The sequence below is a fragment of the Colletes gigas genome, unplaced genomic scaffold (genome assembly GCF_013123115.1).
Source record: "Colletes gigas isolate AHSC1104 unplaced genomic scaffold, ASM1312311v1 Colletes_gigas_Sc00039, whole genome shotgun sequence".
Taxonomy (NCBI): domain Eukaryota; kingdom Metazoa; phylum Arthropoda; class Insecta; order Hymenoptera; family Colletidae; genus Colletes; species Colletes gigas.
The window spans coordinates 473,331-496,322 of NW_025106668.1; the positions used below are offsets into that span (position 1 = coordinate 473,331).

Here is a 22,992-nt window from a genome sequence, read left to right on the forward strand (position 1 = left end):
GGTCACATCTGGGGAAAATTTTAATGGGAGACTCTAGGGGCCAAAATAAGACGAAAATCAAGAATATCAGTTTCTTGACTGAGGCTTCGTTAAGAAGTTTTTAACGTTTAAAGTTCCGCTTCGATAGATATTGCGGCGTCGCCTCTTATGCTCGCCACCAGAGGGGTCGCGCTCTCGCAAGCGCTCGACCCCTCGGTCGCTATACAGGGTGGTCCACGCGATTGTTTCAAGTCATAACTCCGTTATTATTGCATTTACGAGAAAATGCCAAAGGAGAAAGATAAATGGTTCGAAGAGCACTACATCTGTAGGCCTTTAAATTTTTTTTAGATGCAGCAGTACGTGTGCAATTAACAATTGCATCATTTCTTTAAACAGAAACGCATATTTTTTTTACACAGATCGATTCTTTTGTTCATTCTACGTAAAAAATGATTGGGGTACCATAGCCAAAAAATTATTAGATCTCGAGATATTTTAAAAAAATGTCTTTATCGAAGAAGATGCTCAAAGTAAATATACCCAGACACTAACACTCATCAAGTAACTAACAATCAGAAGAAAAAAAGCTTCCCAATATCCAAAATTCTCACGAGATCCTAACCGCCTCAGCAATGCAGCGCCACACGCCATCTTTTAACCTTGTTTTAATTGCAAAACCACGCTGCTCCCGGCACTGGGCTCGCGCCAAAACTACCACCCACGGAGTCGTTAATATTTCGTTCCGAACAAAGTTCCGCGCCCCGTACGCGGTGTATTATTTCCCAGCTCCAATACCTATGTAAATCAGATCCACTCCGGTCGCGTTCGATCGAATTCTTTTTCACCGGGGCCTGTACTTCGCAACATGCTTGATCCCGTCGCTAGCCATCGGCTATCGGCTGTACAGTTTCCCCGGGAAGCGTAAAAAAACTCTCCCGTCGAGAAAGTATTTTCTCCCGTTTCTGCAAAGAGGTCACGACGATTTGTTGCGGAACAATGAGGATCTCTCGGTGTCGTTGCAGGCTTCGTTTAACCGATAGAAGAAAGAAGGTTAAACGCTTTGCGCGGCAATTATCGACACCGGCGTCCACAGACGCGGATGAATTCCGGCACGACTCGGGAACGATACGGTACTGTCCCTTTTATTGCAATCAAATCGGGGCTCGTCGGATTTCGCGCGTCGAGGTTCAGGACAGTGGCGTAGCCAGAAGGGGGGCGGTCCACTCGTGTCCACGATGTGTCGCGTGTACGGGGAATGTTCGGAACAAATATCAAAATCTCCAAACTAATCGATTTCGACCTAAGAACCTCGCTTAAGGGGTAAGACCGCAGTAGACACCTGAAATAAAGCGTTTCTTTGCGATTTTTTTTTTTTAGATGGATGGAAAAATAAGAGGATAATGATATTCAAGAATGTCATTAACCGTGTCGTCAAGTATTAAAAAAAAAAAAGATGTATTAAAAAATAGTGCAAAATGACGATGGTGAAGCCATTCTCGCGAGGCGCGTTTTTTCTCTTAATCTGTGCGAGTTCGAATATGTTTCTAAGTAAATTAATCAAAGGTCGTATTTCCTGGCCAGTGATTGTTCAATCGTTCCCCCCTGTATGTACCATCAAAATATCCAAAGAGTCACATTCTATTTTATTCCGTAAATTACCATACAACATATAAATCTCGAAATTGATATAAATGATTCCCGTACACAGAAAAACAGATATAATCGAACAATCCTTAAGAAGTCTAATACTATAATTGCAGTGTATCGCGCATTAATTACTTTACAAAATTTTATAAGCGATAATATTTCCTGTATATAATTTATATTTTGTTTTCCCTTACCAAACGATTTCACCCGACTAATAAACGAATGATAATGACAATCGTATTAACAGTTGCAATTAGGGTTACTGACTCTTGACCAACGTTGCGCATCGATTAGCCTGCTCGTTGCATATGTATAAACTAATCAATCAGCTGATCACCTGTCCCGATATTCCGCACGAAACGAATTCTCAAATGCCTCTAAAAAATTCACCGTATATTTATTTCTCTAGACCGTATCGCCGCGAATGCAAATTCATTTTGCAATATCGTCGACTTTTTATCGATTCCCTTCCGTTCTACGAACACGATTACCATCGTACATGTAACTTTTTCTCTTTCCATTTCGTTCGTGTCCTCTCGTAAAGGAGAAGGAACAAATAAACGAAACGAAACAAAATTAACCAAAAGATTTAAACGTTAGGCGAACGACCTTATTAGCAAGATACGATAAAGCGAATTTCGATTCATCGAAAATATTTTTAGACGCGTGCTCCCCGATAGACGCCAATTTATTATAAAAATAAAAAAATTGAAAATTAATATCATCGATTCGGTATCTCGCTCGAAATCGATTTAATTAATTTAAAAAAAGAAAAAAGAAATCAGCGATGAAATCGATAGGGTAAAGTCGACGCGAGTAATCGAGTTTCAAAATTTTCGTCGCCGACCTACCTCTCCCCGATGCGTAATGAAGCAGTTACCGGCTCTGACTAATAAATCACCCAGCCAATGTTGTCCAATTTTGTATGCCGTCGAGATTTACGGGCAGTTTCGCCCGCCAAGCAATCGAATATTATAGCGTTATAAATCCTAATTTGTAGCTGCGCCGCGAGAAGAAGCCCCGCGGTGACTTAATTGTTCCACCGAGCCGATACGCGCCGGAATTCTTGCGAATGATCGACGACTTGGCTCGAACGCGATCCAAACACGCCAAATGTTTCATTCGTCTCGTCAAAATTGTCACAATCACGAAACACCTTGGTCACCCGGATCAGAGTCGGGCAAATTTCGTTCGTGACAGTACTTGGCTTTCGACCTTCTACGGAAATGTTATTTAAACAATATTTCTTTGGATCTTCCATTTTTTAAAAACGTTTCGAAATCTCGAAAATAAGATACAATTCGAATGCCCGTAAAAAGTTTAAAAAAAAATTTTTCTGGAATTTAAAGTCTCCCCTCTATAACGACCTCGAAAAAGTTAATTTAGGAAACTGCCTCTAGTAAATATAATAATTTTCAGCGAAAAGTCCACTTTTCCAGTTTCACACTTTCGACAAACTTCTAATCCTGTAAAGCGACGATCGTTCGAAACCTCGAAAGTTCAAACTATCGAATCTTTTGGACGATTTTGCGATTCAAAAGTGATTGTCATAATTACACGTTATAGAATAGTAAAATACTTTGCGCTATACTTTCATATAATGTGTATTTTAGTTGTTTCCTTGCGGTATAAGCGTTTTCTTCATGGGTATTTGATTATTTATTTTTTGTCAGTACTGTACCAAAATCACCCGCGTAAAAGAAAAATTCTAAAATTGTTGCTAATAATTTGCATCCCTCGCTTTCCAACGAGTTCCAAGCGATTCTTAGATATTCAAACCCCTGGGAGCTTAAGATTCACAAGCCTCGCGTTAGATCTGTCACTGTCTTTGGGTACCACGAGACCAAGATCATCCCTTCGTGTCTCGGAAGACCAGCTCATCCCTATGTGGTTCCACAAGTGCAAGCTTATCTCAATGGGAGTGTATTGCTCTGGGATCGACAATGTTCCGTTCCATCTATTCGTAATCAATATGACTGGTACGTGCGACTTAATCCACCCAGCTCTTCGGTCTGAACGCTCGACATGCGCCGCGCGCGTGAATCCAATACTCGCGTTCGTCGAATATATCCACCGAACGCCCTTAGGCGTTCGCAGCACGGTTATATTCCATTTACCAAACACTCGTATTCCGCGCTGTCGAAACGATCAATAGAGCTCGATAACGTCCACTGTAAACTCTTGGAATCCAATGCGAACGATATTAGCCCCGAACCAACATGGTCGTTCCATATTTTACTTTTACTTTTACGCATTGAATCGCTTGCCTCTCGGTTTCACCTCTCGTAATGTACCAATTTGTATACTCGTTCATATCTAACGCGTATTGTTCCCGCGTCTCCCGCAATTTTACCAGGGTCGTTCGACAGGTCCTTAGAAAACGATTCAATTAGATCTCCTTTTAGCACTATACGCTTTTTCCAAACGTTTCTCCAACTTTTTCGAGCCGTTTAAAAAGTAAGATTTCGGAAGGTCCTCAAAATAGGGATCTGTACGGTCGCTGGAGGCCAAATCCCTCAACAATAATTCAAAGATTTTGGCCATCGAAACTGCACATTGTCTTGATGCAAGAGGAAGTTCCTTCCTTCGATCGACAATAAAAATGAAATAAAAATGAAACCATGTGGGTGGATATAATCGAGACTTTGACGACTACGAGCGCCAGGTCTTGGATTATCCAAGGACTTATAGAACGACCCTCATAATTAAACGAATCCTCCTGCTGTGTTTCTTTCATATTCTCTCTCTGTCTCTTGAGAAAGTAAATTTTCAAAATGTTTATTTCACGTCGCTTTCGCTTCTTCGGTTAATTTCTGATATAATCGTCACCTCCTTCGCTGGTCGAAACAGAAATCAACGCGTTTCCGCGCCAATGATGATACACGCAACGCGGCTGAATCGAATCGGAAGGTTTCTACGCGAACAAGACGCGTTGCGAAATAATTTCCATTTCGCTTCGGCTCTGGCGGAGTAGAAAATTAATTCGTCGTTTAATTCGCCACGTTTTCCAGACCTATCCCGTCGCGCCCGGGCGTGCATAAACCAACGAATCAGAGCATACGAAACCTGGAAAGCGTTTCCGATAGTTATACAATCGATCGCGGCTCGCGATTCCACTAGTTCTGCATTATGCAATCTAAACGTGAAAATTTTACATTTCGAAAGAACGTAGCTCCAACCGTGGCTCGGTCGTTCCCTTTCCCGTCGATAATAATTTCTCTGGCAAACAATGCCAGCGAAGTTATTATATTTCTTACGAAAAGGAATAATTTAATCAAATTAAAAAGTAGGAAACTTATGGTCCTTGTAATGTAACGAGTTATTCCAAATAGACTATAGAAAGTTTTTTTTTTTAAATGAAAAACAAACTATTTTTAATTTTACTGGGGTTTTTTTAGTAACCAGCAATTTAATTCGTATTTTTTTAAAGCTATATACATATTCTTGGAAGAATTATTTTAATCCTACAAATAAAAATTCTTTCTCTGAAAAAGAACTTCAGTCCGATCGAAGTAGTTTCAAAGTACTTTAACGCTAGAACTACCGATAATAATGGTGCATTTATCTGCACCAAAGGAATTAAAACGAAGAAATGTATGATGCAATGGAAATAAATGTTTATTCATTTTCTTATTAAAAAACCATGGTAAAATATGCAAAAATCCAGTCGTGTAAATTTGTAATAATTTTTATTAAAAATTACGAATGGGTAATATTTACCAGTTCGGTAATTTTAGCGTTAATCAACAAAGTTTTTAAAGGTATTAACAAATTTTAAACGCGAATAACTCGAGAAATCTTTTTTAGTTAAAATTCCTATTTTTAGAATACATATTTGATTATTAAAAACTCATGTTGAAGCTCCAGTATTTTGTGTTAATTTTAGCTTCTATTATATTAAAATTGAGAACTCATGGTTTATTACGTTTTATTTTAATTGTTTATAATAATATATTAATTAAAATTTATATTAATATTATTAGTTTAATTGGAGGAATTGCCTAAAGAATTTTCTGTTTACGTCAAATCGATATAAAAATTTTAATTGCTTATTCTTCGGTAACATCAAGTTCCTGACCCTATAACGGTATATTTTCGTAAAGGGGGTGTTGTAATCTACCAGCGTACAAAGTTTTAATTAAATCTGTGACCCGAAAGTCCTACACTCTCCTTGCAAGTAACATTTCACTGTTTTTCGCATGGAACGATTTGTTTTTTTTTTTTATTGAAAACTCGATACTTCGGGGGGTAGAGATCACATCAAACCGTTTCAATTTTTCTCCGCGATTTGTTTCCATCTTCGTTTGGAACAAAGCTGTAACCTGACCCAGATACTAGAACCACCCTGTACATTGTGTATTCTACCATGCATGACCCACTTTAACGGTCGATCGAGGATACAAAAACAATGAGAAAAGTTCATATAAATATGTGCTCTATTCGACCTCGTTCCCGAATCACAGCCATTTTTGTCCTACAGCAATGCGCGGTTGTTCATCTTTGCAGAAAGTATTCAAAATGGCTACCTTGGTACACAGGGTGTACGGCCATCCCTAGGAAAAATTTTAATGGGATATTCTAGAGGGAAAAATTAGATAAAAATGAAGAATACCAATTTGCTGATCGAGGCTTCGTTAGAAAGTTATTAACGTTTAACGCGAGGCTGTCGACACATCGCTAACTGTGGACTTTTGTGTTCCTCTCGTCGAGACTTGAAATTTAAAAAAAAAAAAAAAAAAACGAATTCGATCCGACAACTTCGAAATTGTAAACTTTAAAGTCACTTTTTTCTAAAATGGCTGGCCATAAACGTCTAGTATTTTACAGATTACGTTTGGACATCAGCCCCTACGACTCTGCCAAATTTGGTTCGAATCCCAGGTTGACAAGTAGAGTTTCTCATGCCGAATGAGAACCACTGTCATATGCACGCAGCTGTTCGCAGATTGCCTATCCACAGGCGCGACTTCAAACGTTAATAACTTTTTAACGAAGCCTCCGTCAACAAATTGGTATTCTTGATTTTCGACTTGTTTTGGCCTCTAGAATCCCCCATTAAAATTTCTCCCCAGGGGTGGCCAAACATATCTATATACCGCAAGGTACCTGTAACTTTGATCAGTCGTATCTCCGGAATTATCAAACGATTACACCTAATATTTTGTACACGGCAACAGAGACCTGAAATCTAGCATCCTGCGAAAGTAGGTTAAAATCGGAGGGGGACGTGTCGAGTGGTTCTCTTGCGAGGGGCCCCCTGCTTCAAAGTGTTGTTCGACGCAAAATCATTCGCTGTATACGTACGAACGTCACCGTTCTGATTTGGATCGCTAGTAGATTGAGATAATCTGTGCTATTATAGATAGTTCTTATTGCAGAGTTTTATTTATTTATAAAAAGATTACATAAATTGCAACGATTCCCATTGATAAATTAATAATCGAAAAGTGATCGCTATGACCCGCATAAGATGGAACTCTGATCGTCATGACCCAATTTTTATCAGAGACGACCCTCATTGCTGATTGTCCTGACCCCACACATGTAAATGACACCGACCGTAATTGCTCTTCATTTACGAATAAATGGAAAATTAGTACCTTTCGTAATGGTTCCGATGATTTTACTCGACGCGAAAATCTCATATTTTACGAATCAACAATTTGAAAAAGAAACAGTTTGAAGGGAAGATATTAATAATTCCTCTTAAACAATCGTCTTTACCCCATTCTCTCCTACTATTATTTATTTTATACGATGTAAATTGTAGAAATTTATGTTGGACTCCAATATTGTTTTATACTTAGATTACCCTAGGTAACCAAATAATAGGAACGTATTACAAACGAAATCTACAGAACGTTTCATGTAATAGCTTGATAAATTTTGTCATTTATATAAATTGTAAATTTTCCAGATTTCTAGTTGAATAAATATCTGACTCCTGTCTAAATGATAATTCAGATATTCGTAAATTAATCGATTCTTGGTCAATGTGTTGAAATTCAATGTCAGGCATATTCAAATAAACAGTTTATATATGAAATTATTATACGAAATCGAAACTAGAATTAAACTGAATAAATATAAGGAAATAAAATAATTTCAAGGTAAATTAAATTTAATTCCCATTCTCCTTTATTACAATCTTGATTTAGTTTATACCACTGTGGCGGCCAAGGCACCACATACGCCTTAGCCGTTCGAAGCCGCTACAATGTATGGTTGCACACGAGACGATGGTTGCACACGAGACGATGGTTGCACACGAGACGACCAGAGCCGCGTGAGCCGAAAAGCCGTTGTCGTCGTCTCTGACCGTCTTTTGTTTTTGAAGGCCTCTTGGTACGGTGGCGATGATCGTACCAGAGAGTCGAGCGTAACCCGCACCACGAGTCACGTCGTTGTACGACAGCAACAATAAAATTGTGCGGAACGGAACAGAGCGGAGTCATTATCTTCCCGATCCCACATTGGTGACCCCGACGTGATCTCGCCGCGCAAGTAAAGTTTTTTTAAGAAAATTTGGACATTTTTTGTATACGGACAATATTAGTTAGTGTAGAGAAATAAGTGTATAGTGTTAAGGACATAAGAAAAGGACACGGTCTGACAAATAGTAAGCGCGGTGTGTGTGTGCGGTGAAACTATTTTTTTTTTTTTGTGACTAAGACTGGTAAAATGACTGACCCTAACGTTAACGCAGGGACATCCGCGGGTGTGCCGTTGGCAGTTGATCGCGTCGCTGTACGGATACCCGAGTTTTGTCCGGGAGACCCGGAGATGTGGTTTTCAATGGTAGAGAGAAGTTTTGAGGTATCCAATGTAACGTCGGAGACCACGAAATTCGGGTACATTCTCGGCGCGTTAAGTGCGCGACACGCCGCGGAAGTAAGAGACATTATCATGAATCCCCCGGCCGCGGATCCGTACACGACGCTAAAAAATGAGTTCATTCGCCGGCTTAGTGCGTCGCAGGAACAGAAAACGCGGCGGTTATTGGAACACGAGGAAATCGGGGACAGAAAACCGTCTCAATTTCTTCGTCACCTGCGCGGATTGGCCGGTACGGCTTTTTCGGACGGTGTATTGCGGACGCTTTGGATGGGCCGACTACCTGCTAATATGCAGGTGATTTTAGCCACGCAGCGGGACACCCCGCTGGATAAGGTGGCAGAGTTGGCAGACGCTGTTGCGGATACGATGACACCGCGGGTACACGTCACGGAGGCCGCGATTACGGGCGTATCTGCATCCTGCCAAATACCCCCGCCGGGCCCGAGCATCGAGGCCATGTTAAACATTAAGATGTCGCAATTGGCTCTTTCCTTGAGGCAGGAAATTTCTGCCATCCGTGAATCCTTGGTGGACCAGGGGCAATCTTCCCGTCGCAGGTGGACCCACCGAAATCATCCAAACTCGCGCTACCGCAGACGATCTCTATCGCGATCGCGAGAGCGGCCCGCGGGAGGACAAATGGACCATCAAGGGAAATGCTGGTACCATTGGCGGTTCGGTCCGGCCGCGCAGAGGTGCGTTGCACCGTGCAATTGGAACGCCACGGATCAGGGAAACGACCTGGGGAGTCGTTGATGGCGGCCAGCGACACAAATCCAGCATCACGCCGCCTCTTCATCTTAGACAACAGCTCGAAGACGGAATTTTTAGTGGATACCGGGGCCGATTTGTGCGTTTTTCCGCGCCGCCTGCTAGGCGGATTGCGAGAAAGATCGGAGTACCAGCTGGCGGCGGCGAATGGGAGTGTAATTAACACCTACGGGACAGTGTCGTTAAACCTGCACCTCGGCCTACGACGGGATTTCGTGTGGCGATTCGTGGTTGCGGATGTTACAAAACCCATAATCGGGGTAGACTTTCTCGATCACTTCGATCTTATGGTGGACATCCGCAATCGTCGCCTCGTCGATCGGACCACGTCGTTAACGGTCCGCGGAACACGAGCCGAGGATGAAACGCCGTCGGTGAAGACAGTAGCAGGGACTACCGTTTACCACCAGCTCCTGATGCAGATGCCGGAACTTACACGGCCTAGCGGCACCCCGATGAGGACTACGCACCAAACGGTGCATTACATCGAGACAACCCCTGGACCACCCGTTTCCAGCAAGCCGCGGCGGCTTGCACCGGACCGGCTCAGGGCTGCCCAGAAGGAGTTCGACGCGATGGTGAAGATGGGCATCGCTTGTCCTTCGAAGAGCGCGTGGTCAGCACCCCTTCATATGGTTCCGAAGAAGGGCGAAGAAGCTTGGAGGCCTTGCGGTGACTATAGAGCGTTAAACGCACGGACAATTCCCGACCGATACCCCGTGCGTCACATTGAGGATTTTGCGCAACAACTGAGTGGCAAAAAGGTATTTTCCACAATAGATCTCGTCCGAGCTTATAATCAGATTCCGGTTGCGTCGGAAGACGTCGGAAAAACGGCCATTACAACGCCGTTCGGGCTTTTTGAATTCCCGTACATGTCGTTCGGGTTACGAAATGCCGCGCAAACATTTCAGCGCTTTATCGACGAAATTTTACGCGGTTTCGATTTTTGTTACGCGTATATAGACGACATTTTGGTCGCCTCAGAATCCCAAGCCGATCACCTGCGCCATTTAGAATTATTATTTAAACGATTAAAAGATTATGGCATTGTTGTTAATCCGAATAAATGCACGTTCGGACAGGAAGAAGTTAAATTTCTAGGCTATCGGGTAAATGAAAGCGGCACTCAACCTTTGCCCGGCAAGGTACAAGCCATAAAGTCATTTCCCCTTCCGAAAAACGCGAAGGATTTGAGGCAGTACTTGGGAATGCTTAATTTTTACCGCCGTTTTATCCCAGATGCCGCTCGCTTTCAAGCACCCTTGAACGACCTTCTAGCCGGCAATTTAAAGGGCAAGACCCTGATAGCCTGGACTTCGGAAGCGCGTCAGGCTTTCGAAAATACCAAAAATAGTTTAGCAAACGCAACCCTGCTTTCTCATCCTGCGGTCAACGCTCCATTGTCGGTTACCTGCGATGCTTCTGATTACACCGTAGGAGCTGTTTTACATCAGTGCGTCGGCAACGAACGACAACCATTAGCATTCTTTTCTAAGAAATTAGGATCTGCCGAAAAGAAGTATTCAGCTTACGACCGGGAACTACTTTCTATCTATTTAGCAATAAAACATTTCAAACATATGCTCGAAGGCAGACATTTCACGATTTTTACAGACCATAAACCCATAACTTTCGCTTTCAAACAGAAATTAGATAAATGCTCTCCTCGACAATTCCGATACCTAGATTACATTGCGCAATTCTCTACAGATATTCAACATATTTCCGGTAAAGACAACGTCGTTGCCGATGCACTGTCCAGAGTGGAAACGGTTAACCACTCGATTAATTTCGAAGAATTGGCAAAATCGCAAGCCCAGGATGAGGAGTTGCAGCGGTTGTTGAATAGCGAATCTAGCCTGCAATTACGCAAAGTCTCGTTGCCTGGCACGTCTTCCGAAATTTTTTGCGATATTTCGACTAAGAATGTAAGACCTTATGTCACCCCTCCTTTCCGACGTGCAGTTTTTAATATGTTACATGTATTATCACATCCAGGTATTAACGCGACGATCAAGCTCATAACGCAACGTTATGTTTGGCCGTCGATTAAAAGAGATGTTCGCACGTGGACACGTTGCTGTATACCGTGCCAAAGATCAAAAATTTCCCGTCATGTGACTGCACCATTGGCTACATTTGTTAAACCTTCTGCGCGATTCGAACACATTCATTTAGACATAGTAATTTTACCGGTGTCCGAAGGTTTCAGGTATTGTCTGACCTGTGTAGACAGATATACGCGGTGGCCGGAAGCCTTCCCCATGGTCGATCAGGAGGCCCAAACCGTAGCTCGAACCTTTTATGACGGTTGGGTAGCGCGGTTTGGTGCTCCCGTACGGATTACCACCGATCAGGGTAGGCAGTTCGAATCCAAATTATTTTTTGCGCTGAACAATTTAATTGGATCCACACGCCTTCGCACAACGGCGTATCACCCAGCGGCCAATGGGATGGTAGAGCGTTTTCACCGACAGCTCAAGTCGGCTATAAGGTGCCACGGATCCGACAGGTGGACAGAAATACTTCCGACGGTTCTACTCGGTATTCGTTCCGCCTGGAAAGAAGACCTCGGCGCTACCTCAGCGGAATTAGTTTATGGCGAGCCATTAAGATTACCGGGAGAGTTCTTGTCTTCGCATTCAGCGGAAGGCACAGAAAATGCTTCCGATTTTACTAATAGACTACGCAACCATTTTTCTAAATTGAGTCCCTCTAATGCATCACGCCATTCCGTTAATCGTACATTCGTTTTCAAAGATCTTAGCAGTTCAACACATGTTTTCATCCGAACAGATTCAGCCAAAACTATTTTACAACCCGCTTATGAAGGTCCATACGCCGTAGTGCGCCGAGGCGAAAAAACATTTACAATAAACATTAGAGGTAAGGAAATAAATATATCAATTGAAAGGCTAAAGCCTGCTTATATGCTAGCAGAAAACAGACCGGATCCCGTGAGCATAGAAAATCAGCCGGTCACACAAACAAACGTACCTGACAATGCGCCGGTTATACAGCAACGTGTCACGCGTTCAGGTAGACGCGTACGTTTTCCCGAGCGATTTCAAATTACGCGGTAGTACTTAAGGCTTGCGCATTATTATAATAAGTATCATATACCATTTATTTTTTTCCATCACTTTTATGTACTTTCATGTATTTTTAGGTATTACGTATTATATATTAAACTCCATGTAAATTCCTTTTTTTTTTCAACTCTGTTCAAATACTGTAATGTAAATCTTAGTTAGGATAACGTATTTTATATAATAGAGTAAATGGTAGTGGTAATGTAGTCGGTCAATTTTTCGTAATTGTGCCAATTACTGGCAGGGGGGTAGTGTGGCGGCCAAGGCACCACATACGCCTTAGCCGTTCGAAGCCGCTACAATGTATGGTTGCACACGAGACGATGGTTGCACACGAGACGATGGTTGCACACGAGACGACCAGAGCCGCGTGAGCCGAAAAGCCGTTGTCGTCGTCTCTGACCGTCTTTTGTTTTTGAAGGCCTCTTGGTACGGTGGCGATGATCGTACCAGAGAGTCGAGCGTAACCCGCACCACGAGTCACGTCGTTGTACGACAGCAACAATAAAATTGTGCGGAACGGAACAGAGCGGAGTCATTATCTTCCCGATCCCACACCACCGTAAATTTAGTTTAACTAGAGGCAAGAACACCTGCTTGTATTGTATCTCCGTTTTCATAGTATACAGAGTGATACACGCAACTTGAGCCACCTTGATAACACTGTAAACATTGACTTTAGCGAATATTTGCTAAGACAGACTTTATGTACAGCTCGAAGAAGAATCTTTTCAAGGTTTTTCGAGTTCATTTCTTCGAATCGAAATTGTTCCGCGATAAACATTGTAGAAAAATTTTAATGGGAGATTCTAGAACCTAAAATAGGACGAAAATCAAGAATACCAATTTGCTAATGAAGGCTTCGTTAAAGAGTTATTAACGTTTAAAGTTCCGCCCGTGCTGAATTTTTTTCTCGAAACTGGGTAGAATTTCAGGGGTATGTCTGTTCACTAAAAATGATTGCAATTGATACCCGCAACCGAAAATAATTTTTTCAGAACGATTTGAAACACGTGAAATTTCAGGAGAGTCATTCATTCACGATCAGACATTATATTTTCGGTAACGAATTTTTTTCTCGAAACTGGGTAGGATTTCGGGGGTATGTCTGTTCACCAAAAATGATTGCAATTGATACCCGCAACCGAAAATAATTTTTTCAGAACGATTTGAAACACGTGAAATTTCAGGAGAGTCATTCATTCACGATCAGACATTATATTTTCGGTAACGAATTTTTTTCTCGAAACTGGGTAGGATTTCGGGGGTATGTCTGTTCACTAAAAATGATTGCAATTGATACCCGCAACCGAAAATAATTTTTTCAGAACGATTTGAAACACGTGAAATTTCAGGAGAGTCATTCATTCACGATCAGACATTATATTTTCGGTAACGAATTTTTTTCTCGAAACTGGGTAGGATTTCGGGGGTATGTCTGTTCACCAAAAATGATTGCAATTGACCCCCGCAACGGAAAATAATTTTTTTAGAATGATTTGAAATTTTTTAATAACTTTCTAGCGAAGCTTCAGCCTCCTTATTTCGGCCTCCAGAATCTCCCATTAAATAATTTCAAATAATTTCTACATTTAAACGATACAACAACCTATCTCACGCAACATTGGTTAAAGCTCACGTGGCAGACAAATAAAATACTCTTTAACGAACCGAAACCGATAAATTTCCTACCCACGCGCGGCCATAAAGTACAAAAACTAAATTAATTTTCGATATCGAACTACCGCCGAGTCGATAAAAAAAAACATAGACGGGAGAGCTATTCGCCCGATACCGCACGTAACAATTTCGATTTTTATTGCGTTCTCTAATTGGGTCATCGACTTGGACAATTTTGTTCAGCTTTGTTCCTGGTTCGTTTCGCCTAACTCCGAAATCCGACAATGGTCGCGTACCACTTCGCTTTGTACCGAAACGAGGGCGAATAAAACGAAAAATGAACAGAATAATAATAAAAGATACAAAACAACAATAACGAAAACCGAAAGGGAAGCGAAGCCCGTTCGCGGATTTCGCGGCGAAAGAGTCGTGGGAAATGTAAAAGCGTTTCCTCGTTACGTCCGTGCACGAGCTCATCGCGCAACAAATACGTTTTTATCCGCGGTGTTGCGAGAATTAAATTTCCCTCTCGTGCATTTTCTCGAGCAGCCAGCCAACGGTGGGACGCGGGAGGGAGGGGGGGGGGGTTAGCAACCGACTAGAAAAACAAGTAGAGGAACCGAGGGTTGCGGAAAAGGGGAACAGAGGGAAATCGCGAAAACTCCCCCGAAAATACCTTCGCCGTTCCACGCTTTTTATCTCAAGATCGGCGGCTAAATTTTAATTGCGAGCTCCGCGCATCGACGACGAGAGTGTAGAATTTTTATTTACGCGGCTTATTTTCCACGCGGCGGGCGGAGACACGATGGAATTTGAATTTTTCCCCCAACCAGGCTGGAACTACTCGTACAAATATATTTTTTTGGCGCTCGAAGTGAATCAACGCGTTGATTGCCACTGGTGGTCACCGGTGACCGACACTCTGAGCCTACCAACACGTTGCAATGTTCATCACGCTGGAAGAACCCTGATACTCGTAGAATTGTAAACGACGCTACTTTACATTGAAATATCAGAAAATAACGAATTCATCGATTATCGATTGTTTCTATAAGAAATGTTCAGGACATCTTTGGACATGGAAATACTGCCGTGGCGGTTAACGCGTTGATACCTTTTTAACGCTTTAACGGCCGCACGTATCACGCGAGAACCGTTGTCCGTCACCACTGATATTGCACACCAAAGTGTATCAATGTGTAATTATAAATGTAACCTCAACGAGCGTGATAAGTCGAATGTACGATGAAATGGTAACCGATACGATAGATCACGCGCGCGTGACAGTGGCCAAAGTCTGCTGGCTCGCAAAGTCACGTGCACGTGACAGCGGCCGTCAAAGTGGTTAACCTCTTCGTTATTCCCTGTAATAAGTCTGAGAGTTACGATATACACTTAGAGTTTTTCATTCGAATGTACCAAAACTTGAAACAGTCGCAATAAATCATTTTACTTATTTGTAATCTTAATTGCGACAAATTAATAATCGTATCTAAAGCAAAAAAAAAAAGTACAAGGAATTTGAACATGACTATTTCCACGTTTCACGCTACAATTTTAACAAATGTTCAGGGTTAACCGTGTTAACGATACAAATACTGTTCCAACGCTTGACTGTCCGAATCCTGATCGAATAATTCACAACTCGAACACTAAATACTCGAGTCTGTACCCTGTTATTTGAACACCCGACTATTCGTTTATTCTGACGATACTCGAATGTTTGACTATTTTAATTCTGTATGAATTTACTGTTATCCCGCGCCATTTTGTAACTTCCGGTATACCTTAATAACGGTACCTACGAATCTCGTTTTTGAACAGATTTAATTCGTTTTAAAGCTGTGAAAACTGCAACGCCTGAAATTATTATTTATAAAGGCAAAGTTAATATCACCGTGCATTCTATCGGAATTCACAGTAATCGCAAGTAGGTAAATCTTGTATAGCCGGTTCTGATTCCTGAAATAGCAACTTGATCCTGTCCGGAGAAATTATTTACAAAATTTTCTCCGACCGTGACCTTGAATGACCTTGAACAATTATAGTCACCGAATTCCCAATGGAAGGGACTATCGTTGTAGGTGTTTCAAAAAGGGTGATTCCATTTAAAAAAAAAATGAAGGTAACCTTGATTTCTTTAAAAAAAAATATTTTTAACAATGATATTTCAGGTGCAAACGTTAGGTGGCTCACTCACCCTGTATAAGTAAAAAATTAAAAAATTTTAATATTCCTCGCTCTATGCATCTTAACACGTTGACGCGATTGCTATAGCATTCATTTTCATTGTGACGTGGTAAGCCACATTATCACGCATTAAATTCTATATAATTATTATTTTTTTAAATTATTATGCATTTTAATGTAACGGCCGACTGGTTCATTCTGCATTTTCATTTTATTTTGTCATTGTGTGTTTAAAAATTTCTTTCAGCACATTCCATAAATTAAGTAGAAATGCAACATTTGGCATATGCAAATCACCTGTTTATTTTTGTAACTCATTAAAATTTGTACTGCCCGCGAACCTGTTAAAACTATATGTTGTCGACATGTAGCCGTATTGAGTAATACGATTTAATATTAATATATGTGACGTTGGAGAGATAAAAAGAATATAAATGGCAGAAAAGGAAGGTTTGTATACGAAGAAAATAGATAAAGAAAAGAAAGTATCTTATGTAAGTATGCGATCCCTATAATTTATGATTTATTGCAAATAATTAATTTAATTGTGTGAAATTACTAATAGAAATATTAAAATTCTTTTGCATAATTTAAATTTAAATTTTAAGTAAAAAGAGCTTGAATATTATTCCCAGCGATAAGGTCGATAACGACGCTAAGCTGGAAATATTTCAAGGTTGAAAATCGACGGTGCGAACTTTTTACCGAGCCGAACGATCGATATTTGTCAGAAAATTGATCGTTAGCGGCGCGTTCGGTCGAAAGTCGACGTTCCCGTTCGCTGGCAATGCGGAAGAACGCGCGCGCTCCAAGGAATCGTAAAAGGAAATCGAGCAAAACGACGGCCAAGTTTCCTGCTCGAGCCGCCTATTCCCGTTCGATAGATCACTCTTCCTGATCCAGATGACAAACCACCGAGAGAACCCGACCGAGCGAGAAAATCGCGATTTTCACCGTGGCCGGAATCGCGGTCGCGCTCCGATCGAGAATCGATCGTCGACGCGTGACCGAATCGAGATCGTCGGAGACGCGCGTCTCGCCGTAAAATAACTTATTGTCGGATTTTGCGACCGACAACGTTTCGATTCGTACCGTGATTCTGATTTATTCCTATACAAAATCGACGTTCTCGTTCACACGACGCGTTAAAGGCCTCCGATACATTAGTTGGTCCTTCGTCCCGATATTGAGGATTATACTCGTGGTATATTAAATACGTTACCATTGGAATTTGCATACCTTTCGTGTTCGATTTTATGCATGTAAACGATCATTTAAAAATATGTGTACTTATCGAGAAATAACGAAATTTGTGTAAACAATAACGCTCGAAAGAGAAATGGCAATAGGAATAGCTTCGTGTAATTTAGGCTTGGCAGTGAATGGGTTGACCCTTTCCACTATGAAGTCACCTCTGGCGTGACAGTTCGTATAGTTAATATAACAAATTAGTGAGAAGCAGTTTTATTTAAAAAATGTATTGAAATTATGTGTATGTACGTAAAAGTCTTGCACGTGGTTCTGGCGTGGTTCTAGCGATCATCGGTATGCACTACTCGAACCCGTGTTTTCAGATCAAAGGACGGAACCACCTCGAGCAATCACGGCAAACCAACCCAGCGAGGACTACCACAAAGATACCGATCTAGAAACGGTCCCGTACGAGTGAAAGTTAATCGAGAATTCGCGAGACAGGTACGAGTTGATAACGACAGGTTGAACGATCGACGAAGGGGATTACGAGGGAGCGCAAACTCTAGATCGTGTTAGAGAGGTTTAACCTCGGATCTCTGAGCAGTGCACGGGGAAAACCATTGCTCGCCGATAACTCCGACGTATGAATTACCGAGGACTTACAGGGGAAGGTCCCACCGGGAACAAGTTTCAACGATCAATGAGATTTTGCTCGGTGATATAGACCTTGGAATAATCAACTCAATTATTAGAGAAAACTGTTCTTCCGAACGTACATCGATACTTCACGAGATCCTTAATCCACAACAATGGTCTCCCTACTCGCCTTTGATCCGTAAATTGGGAAACTATGTTTTTTAACCCCATGCCGTGCAATGACATGTCCGACTCGTTATAAGTTCTTAATGTCAAGTTTCACAATCATAAGGCTGCTCGGTCATCAAGTCTTATACAGGGTGTCCGATCAACCCTGGGAAAAATTTTAATGGGAGATTCTAGAGGCCAAAATAAGACGAAACTGAAGAATACCAATTCGTTGACGGAGGCTTCGTTAAAAAGTTATTAACAATTAAATTCAAAAATTTCAAATCGATCTAAAAGAATTATTTTCGGTTGCGGGGGTCGGTTGCAATCATTTTTGGTGAATACACATACCTCCGAAATCCTACCCACTTTCTAGAAAAGAATTGATGAAGGTGTGAAATTTTTCCATAAAATTAAAAAATTTCAAATCGTTCTGGAAAAATTATTTTTGATTACAGAGGTCAATTATAATCATTTTTGGTGAATGGACATACCCCCGAAATCCTACCCACTTTCTAGAAAAAAATTGGAGAATGTGTGAAAGTTTTCGACAAAATTAAAAAATTTCAAATCGTTCTGGAAAAATTATTTTCGGTTGCGGGGGTCAATTACAATTATTTTTGGTTAATATAAATACCCCCGAAATCCTACCTACTTTCTAGAGAAAAATTCGAGAATGTACCGAAATTTTCGACGGAAAAAAAAAGTTTCAAATCGAACTGGAAAAATTATTTTCGGTTGCGGGAGTCAATTACAATCATTGTTGATGAATAGACATATCCTCGAAATCTTGCGCATTTTCGAGAAAAAAATTCAGCACGGGCGGAACTTTAAACGTTAATAACTTTTTAACAAATTGGTATTCTTGATTTTCGTCTTATTTTGGCCTCTAGAATCTTGCATTAAAATTTTTCCCAGGAGTGGCCGAAAACCCTGTATATGGGAATTTTATATATTTGTATGCATATATTACAATACAAACGACGACAATGAATGTTGGGAGATAATTGCCGAGTCTGAGCGTTAAACGGGAGGGCCTTTGACTCCCTGCCATAAGCTCCCCACTATGCACACATATGTATATTGCGACTGTCCACTTTCTACACCATACGGCAGACTAATGTCAGTACAGGAGATAATCTTTTTCAGAAAATTATACAGTAAAATTTATTAATCGTTTGAAAAAAAAAATGCTTCAGATATTTTCAAAGCAAAATTCTTCGTATTTTCATGAAAAAAATAATATGTTCCCGAAAAAAAGCATTTATATACATTTTTTATAAATATTTAATTCTAATGTTTTAAAAAAGTAACGTTTTAAATTAAAGTTTCGATTGTCTCAATATGGACAAAAAAAGAGGTTCCTTTCTCTCCAAACTTTCATTGTTAGAGTTGAAAATTTTTAATTTTTTCCCTTTTTCAATTTCTGGCCACACAAATTTCTAGAGGTTATGTATCGAAGAATGATCACTAAACGTTCAAAATAATAGAACATTTTTCCAAAAAAAAATAGTCACTGGAGACATGCTAGCTATGCACCAGTCACAATATTCGATGCCTTTCACAGCTAGAATTAGATGCTAGTTGAAGCAAACAGTAGTAGGATCGTTTTGTACGTGTCACAATGATTCTGCAAGAAGACGCAAAAAACCGTCTAACTACGGCCAGAATCACGAAGATGACCTATTTGCAAGAATAATATAAAACCATTTACAAGAACTCTCCTTCGTTATAAATAGACAATTCTAATCAAGAATTTAATGTTCCGTATAATTATAATTACTTATAATATATCTAATTACAATTTTCAATGGCGGATAGAGAAGAAAACAAAAAAAAAACATTCGAAAATCTCACTCTTATAAATTACTCCGGTTGCCCTAAGTGCAAATAGCTAAATTGCGCAAGAATCGCAGGGGGTTAAACGAAATATAGAAGAGGGTACCCGGATACCCGATTACTGACATAGGGGCCGCATATCTCATCAGACTGTTCGCAAAACAACGATCACCCCGACTCAGGTAATTTTAAGCTCTACCGCCGTGCAAAGTCTCATTGACAAGTCAGACTTGCACCTAGGGGCTTTCCTTTTCCCTTGTTAGGTTCGAACGGTTCGCGCGGCTGCACGGCCGTCGCGCGTAAGTGCGTGTGTCGTATGGCGAAGCGTAATCCGCCACCATATGACGTGACACACACCGTACAACGAGAACCCTCGGCGGCTCTCGTGTTGTGGAAAAATCAATAACAAGCGTGGTCTGGCGTGGCGCGTCACTCTCTCAGGTGCTCCGGCTGCGAGGAAGGAAGCCTGTGCTAACCAGGCTAGGCAGCCAGCCAGCCAACCGTCCGATCGAGCGGACGATGGAAACGAGTCACCTGCGGCACACTGTTGTGCGACGCGCACGATCGAATTCCCGCCTTCTCCACACAAACATCCACCACGGTTGCGACTCCGCACATGCTACGAGTGGCAGGGGGAAGAGAGGGGAACCGAGGAACCGTGCCCACACACAACTCACACGCGCGCACATACACTGTTGGCGTGCGCGTGCGTAGTCCTGCGTACGTGTGTACCATCGCGACGAAAGGTTCGCGCGGTGACTCGCGCATGCGCGTCCCGTGCCGTGCACGAACCGTGAGGAGAGAAAGAGACCGGTGACGGAAGAGGCGAAAGAGTGGAAGGAAGAGGGAGAAAGAGAGCGAGAAGAACGCGACAGAGAGGGCGCGAGTGAAACGGACAATATGGCGAGCGTGGGAGTGGGACAGAGGGTGAGCAAGGTAAGTTGATAGGAAGGAAGGAAGGAAGGAAGGATGTCGATGTTCTCCGTGCGTATGTGTTGGCGCGCGTGTGCTGTCAGAGCGAGAGAAACGGCAGAAGGGTGAAAACGAGGAAGCGATCGACTGGAAACGGGGAGGGTGGGGTAATATATAGGAGAGGAGTCGTGTGCGTGATGCGTACGCGCGCGTTGTTAACGATATCGCTGTAGCCTGTTACCACGTACCTCGTCTTCGCCGGTGGCCACCGTGTTGACGGAGTCCATACTCTGTGAGAGCGGCGCGTCCATGATGCAAGCGAGTTTGCTGGATGGTCCGGGATTTCCGGGTGCTGCGGTTCGAGCGGGTGGCGGCGATGAATCCACCGTATCCCGTCTCGGGCGTTTTAAAGCGGGCGGCGTTATGGTTGTACCGGCGAAGACGACAGGCGCCTCCAGGACGTATCAGTGGGGATAACCCTTTACTCGTGAGAAATTCAGGCGTTTCGCCCACTTCCTCCTGCTCCACCTTTTCCTTCTTTCTCCCCTTCTGTCGCTTCCTTTCGTTGCCTGCTTTCTCTCTCTGTCTGTCTCTCTCTCTCACACACACGCACACTCTCTCTTTCTCTTTCTCTTTCTCTTTCTCTTCGTTAGATTCACTTCTTCTTCCGCTTCCTGTTACGTTTCTTCTTCGTCGCCTGCTCCTCCGCCTCCACCGCCACCACCTCCTCCAGCCCTACAACAGCGCGGTGCTGCTATCGTTCTCGATGCACCTGTCACACGCTGCAAGGGCGACAGGAAAGACCAATGTAGAGAGAAAGTAAGAGAGCGAGGGGGGAGGCGGCAGAGAGAGAGAGACAGTCTGAGCAATACGTAGAATGTGATGTAGCCTGCAGGTGTTCCCACGCGTCTATTTTAGAGCAATCGATACACCGTGCCCATGGAGGAAGGCCGAACCCAGAGAACGTGCTCTACAGTGGTGGCTCGTTGACGACACTTGTTCATCTATTGGCGGATAGGCCCGATGCAGCGGGTAAGTTGCTGATCCTCTCTTCCTTGACGCGTCACGGTTCGTCGATGACCGATTAATCGTATCGGATAATCGATGGCAAGGAGGACGCGAACGACGACGGCGACGATTGACCGACGATCCGGACGTATCCGCGCGACTTGCGCGTAGACAGGTAACAGCGATTCGCGGGAGACGTTAAGCGCGTTTTTTCTTTTCTTTTTTTTTCTTGTCGGAGCGTGGCGCGTGCGACCGTTGTATATATTCGACCGTGGACTTGTGTATATTTGGTGTTTATATGCGTGTATGCTTGTGTGCGTGTCTGTCTGTGTATGCACGTAGAGACGGATTTTACGTGTGACGTGTGGAACGATTAACGCGAGAGACCGAGTGAAAGACGAGTCGATCGAGAGAAACGAAAAAACATGGACCGCGATTTAAATGAACAACACATCGGCCAGGCAAGTAAGAATAATAATAATATTGTTACGTAAGCACTACGACACGACTGGTACGCAGGTTGCCGATAGACTGACGGACTGCGAACGAGCGCGACGGTCGAGACGGGTGCGCGCGCGGGGTCGACTCCGCCGACGGCGCAGGGGTGGGGCGCGGTGGGGTGGCCCGCGGGCCACTGGGTCGGGGTAGGTGAGTGGGCGGCTTGGGGGGTGGGGGTCACGCACGAGGTACGACGAGGGGGTCAAGGGGCAAGGCACGCGCCTGGAGGGGACTCGCCCTCCCTATTCTACCTTTTCCTCCGACGACGCTGACGGCGACTCCGACCGAGGAAACTGAGCTCTATCAAACGGAGGCATCACCGAGTTCGTTAGGGGGCAAGAAAAAAAAAAAAAGAAAAAACGAAGGATTTTCCAGCCTCGTCGTATACTTCTTTCAATTCCGGGGGCACTCAAAGTTCAGGGAAATTATGTTGACAACCGCGTTGCTATGGACAGTTGATATAGCGCCTCTTAGCATGGCGTGTTTGGCAATATCCTTACCACCGTTCGACCCTTTACAAATTAATACGAAGATACGTAAATCTATACTGCGGCAGTTTTACCTCCACTTGCGGTTCATTTCATTTTCGTTGTAA

General features: G+C 42.6%; 1 protein-coding gene across 2 annotated transcripts in view; it reads right to left on the bottom strand.

Annotated features, from left to right (window-relative positions):
- LOC122402766 (protein couch potato-like) overlaps nucleotides 1-22,418 on the bottom strand; it is a 184,307-nt gene extending 161,889 nt beyond the window's left edge. For both annotated transcript variants that reach the window (XM_043405831.1, XM_043405830.1), the window contains exon 1: nucleotides 21,140-22,418. In XM_043405831.1, the coding sequence (XP_043261766.1) occupies nucleotides 21,140-21,202 (63 nt within the window). In that variant the 5' untranslated portion in view covers nucleotides 21,203-22,418. The remainder of the gene's footprint in view (nucleotides 1-21,139) is intronic.
- Between the last annotated feature and the right edge of the window lie 574 nt (nucleotides 22,419-22,992).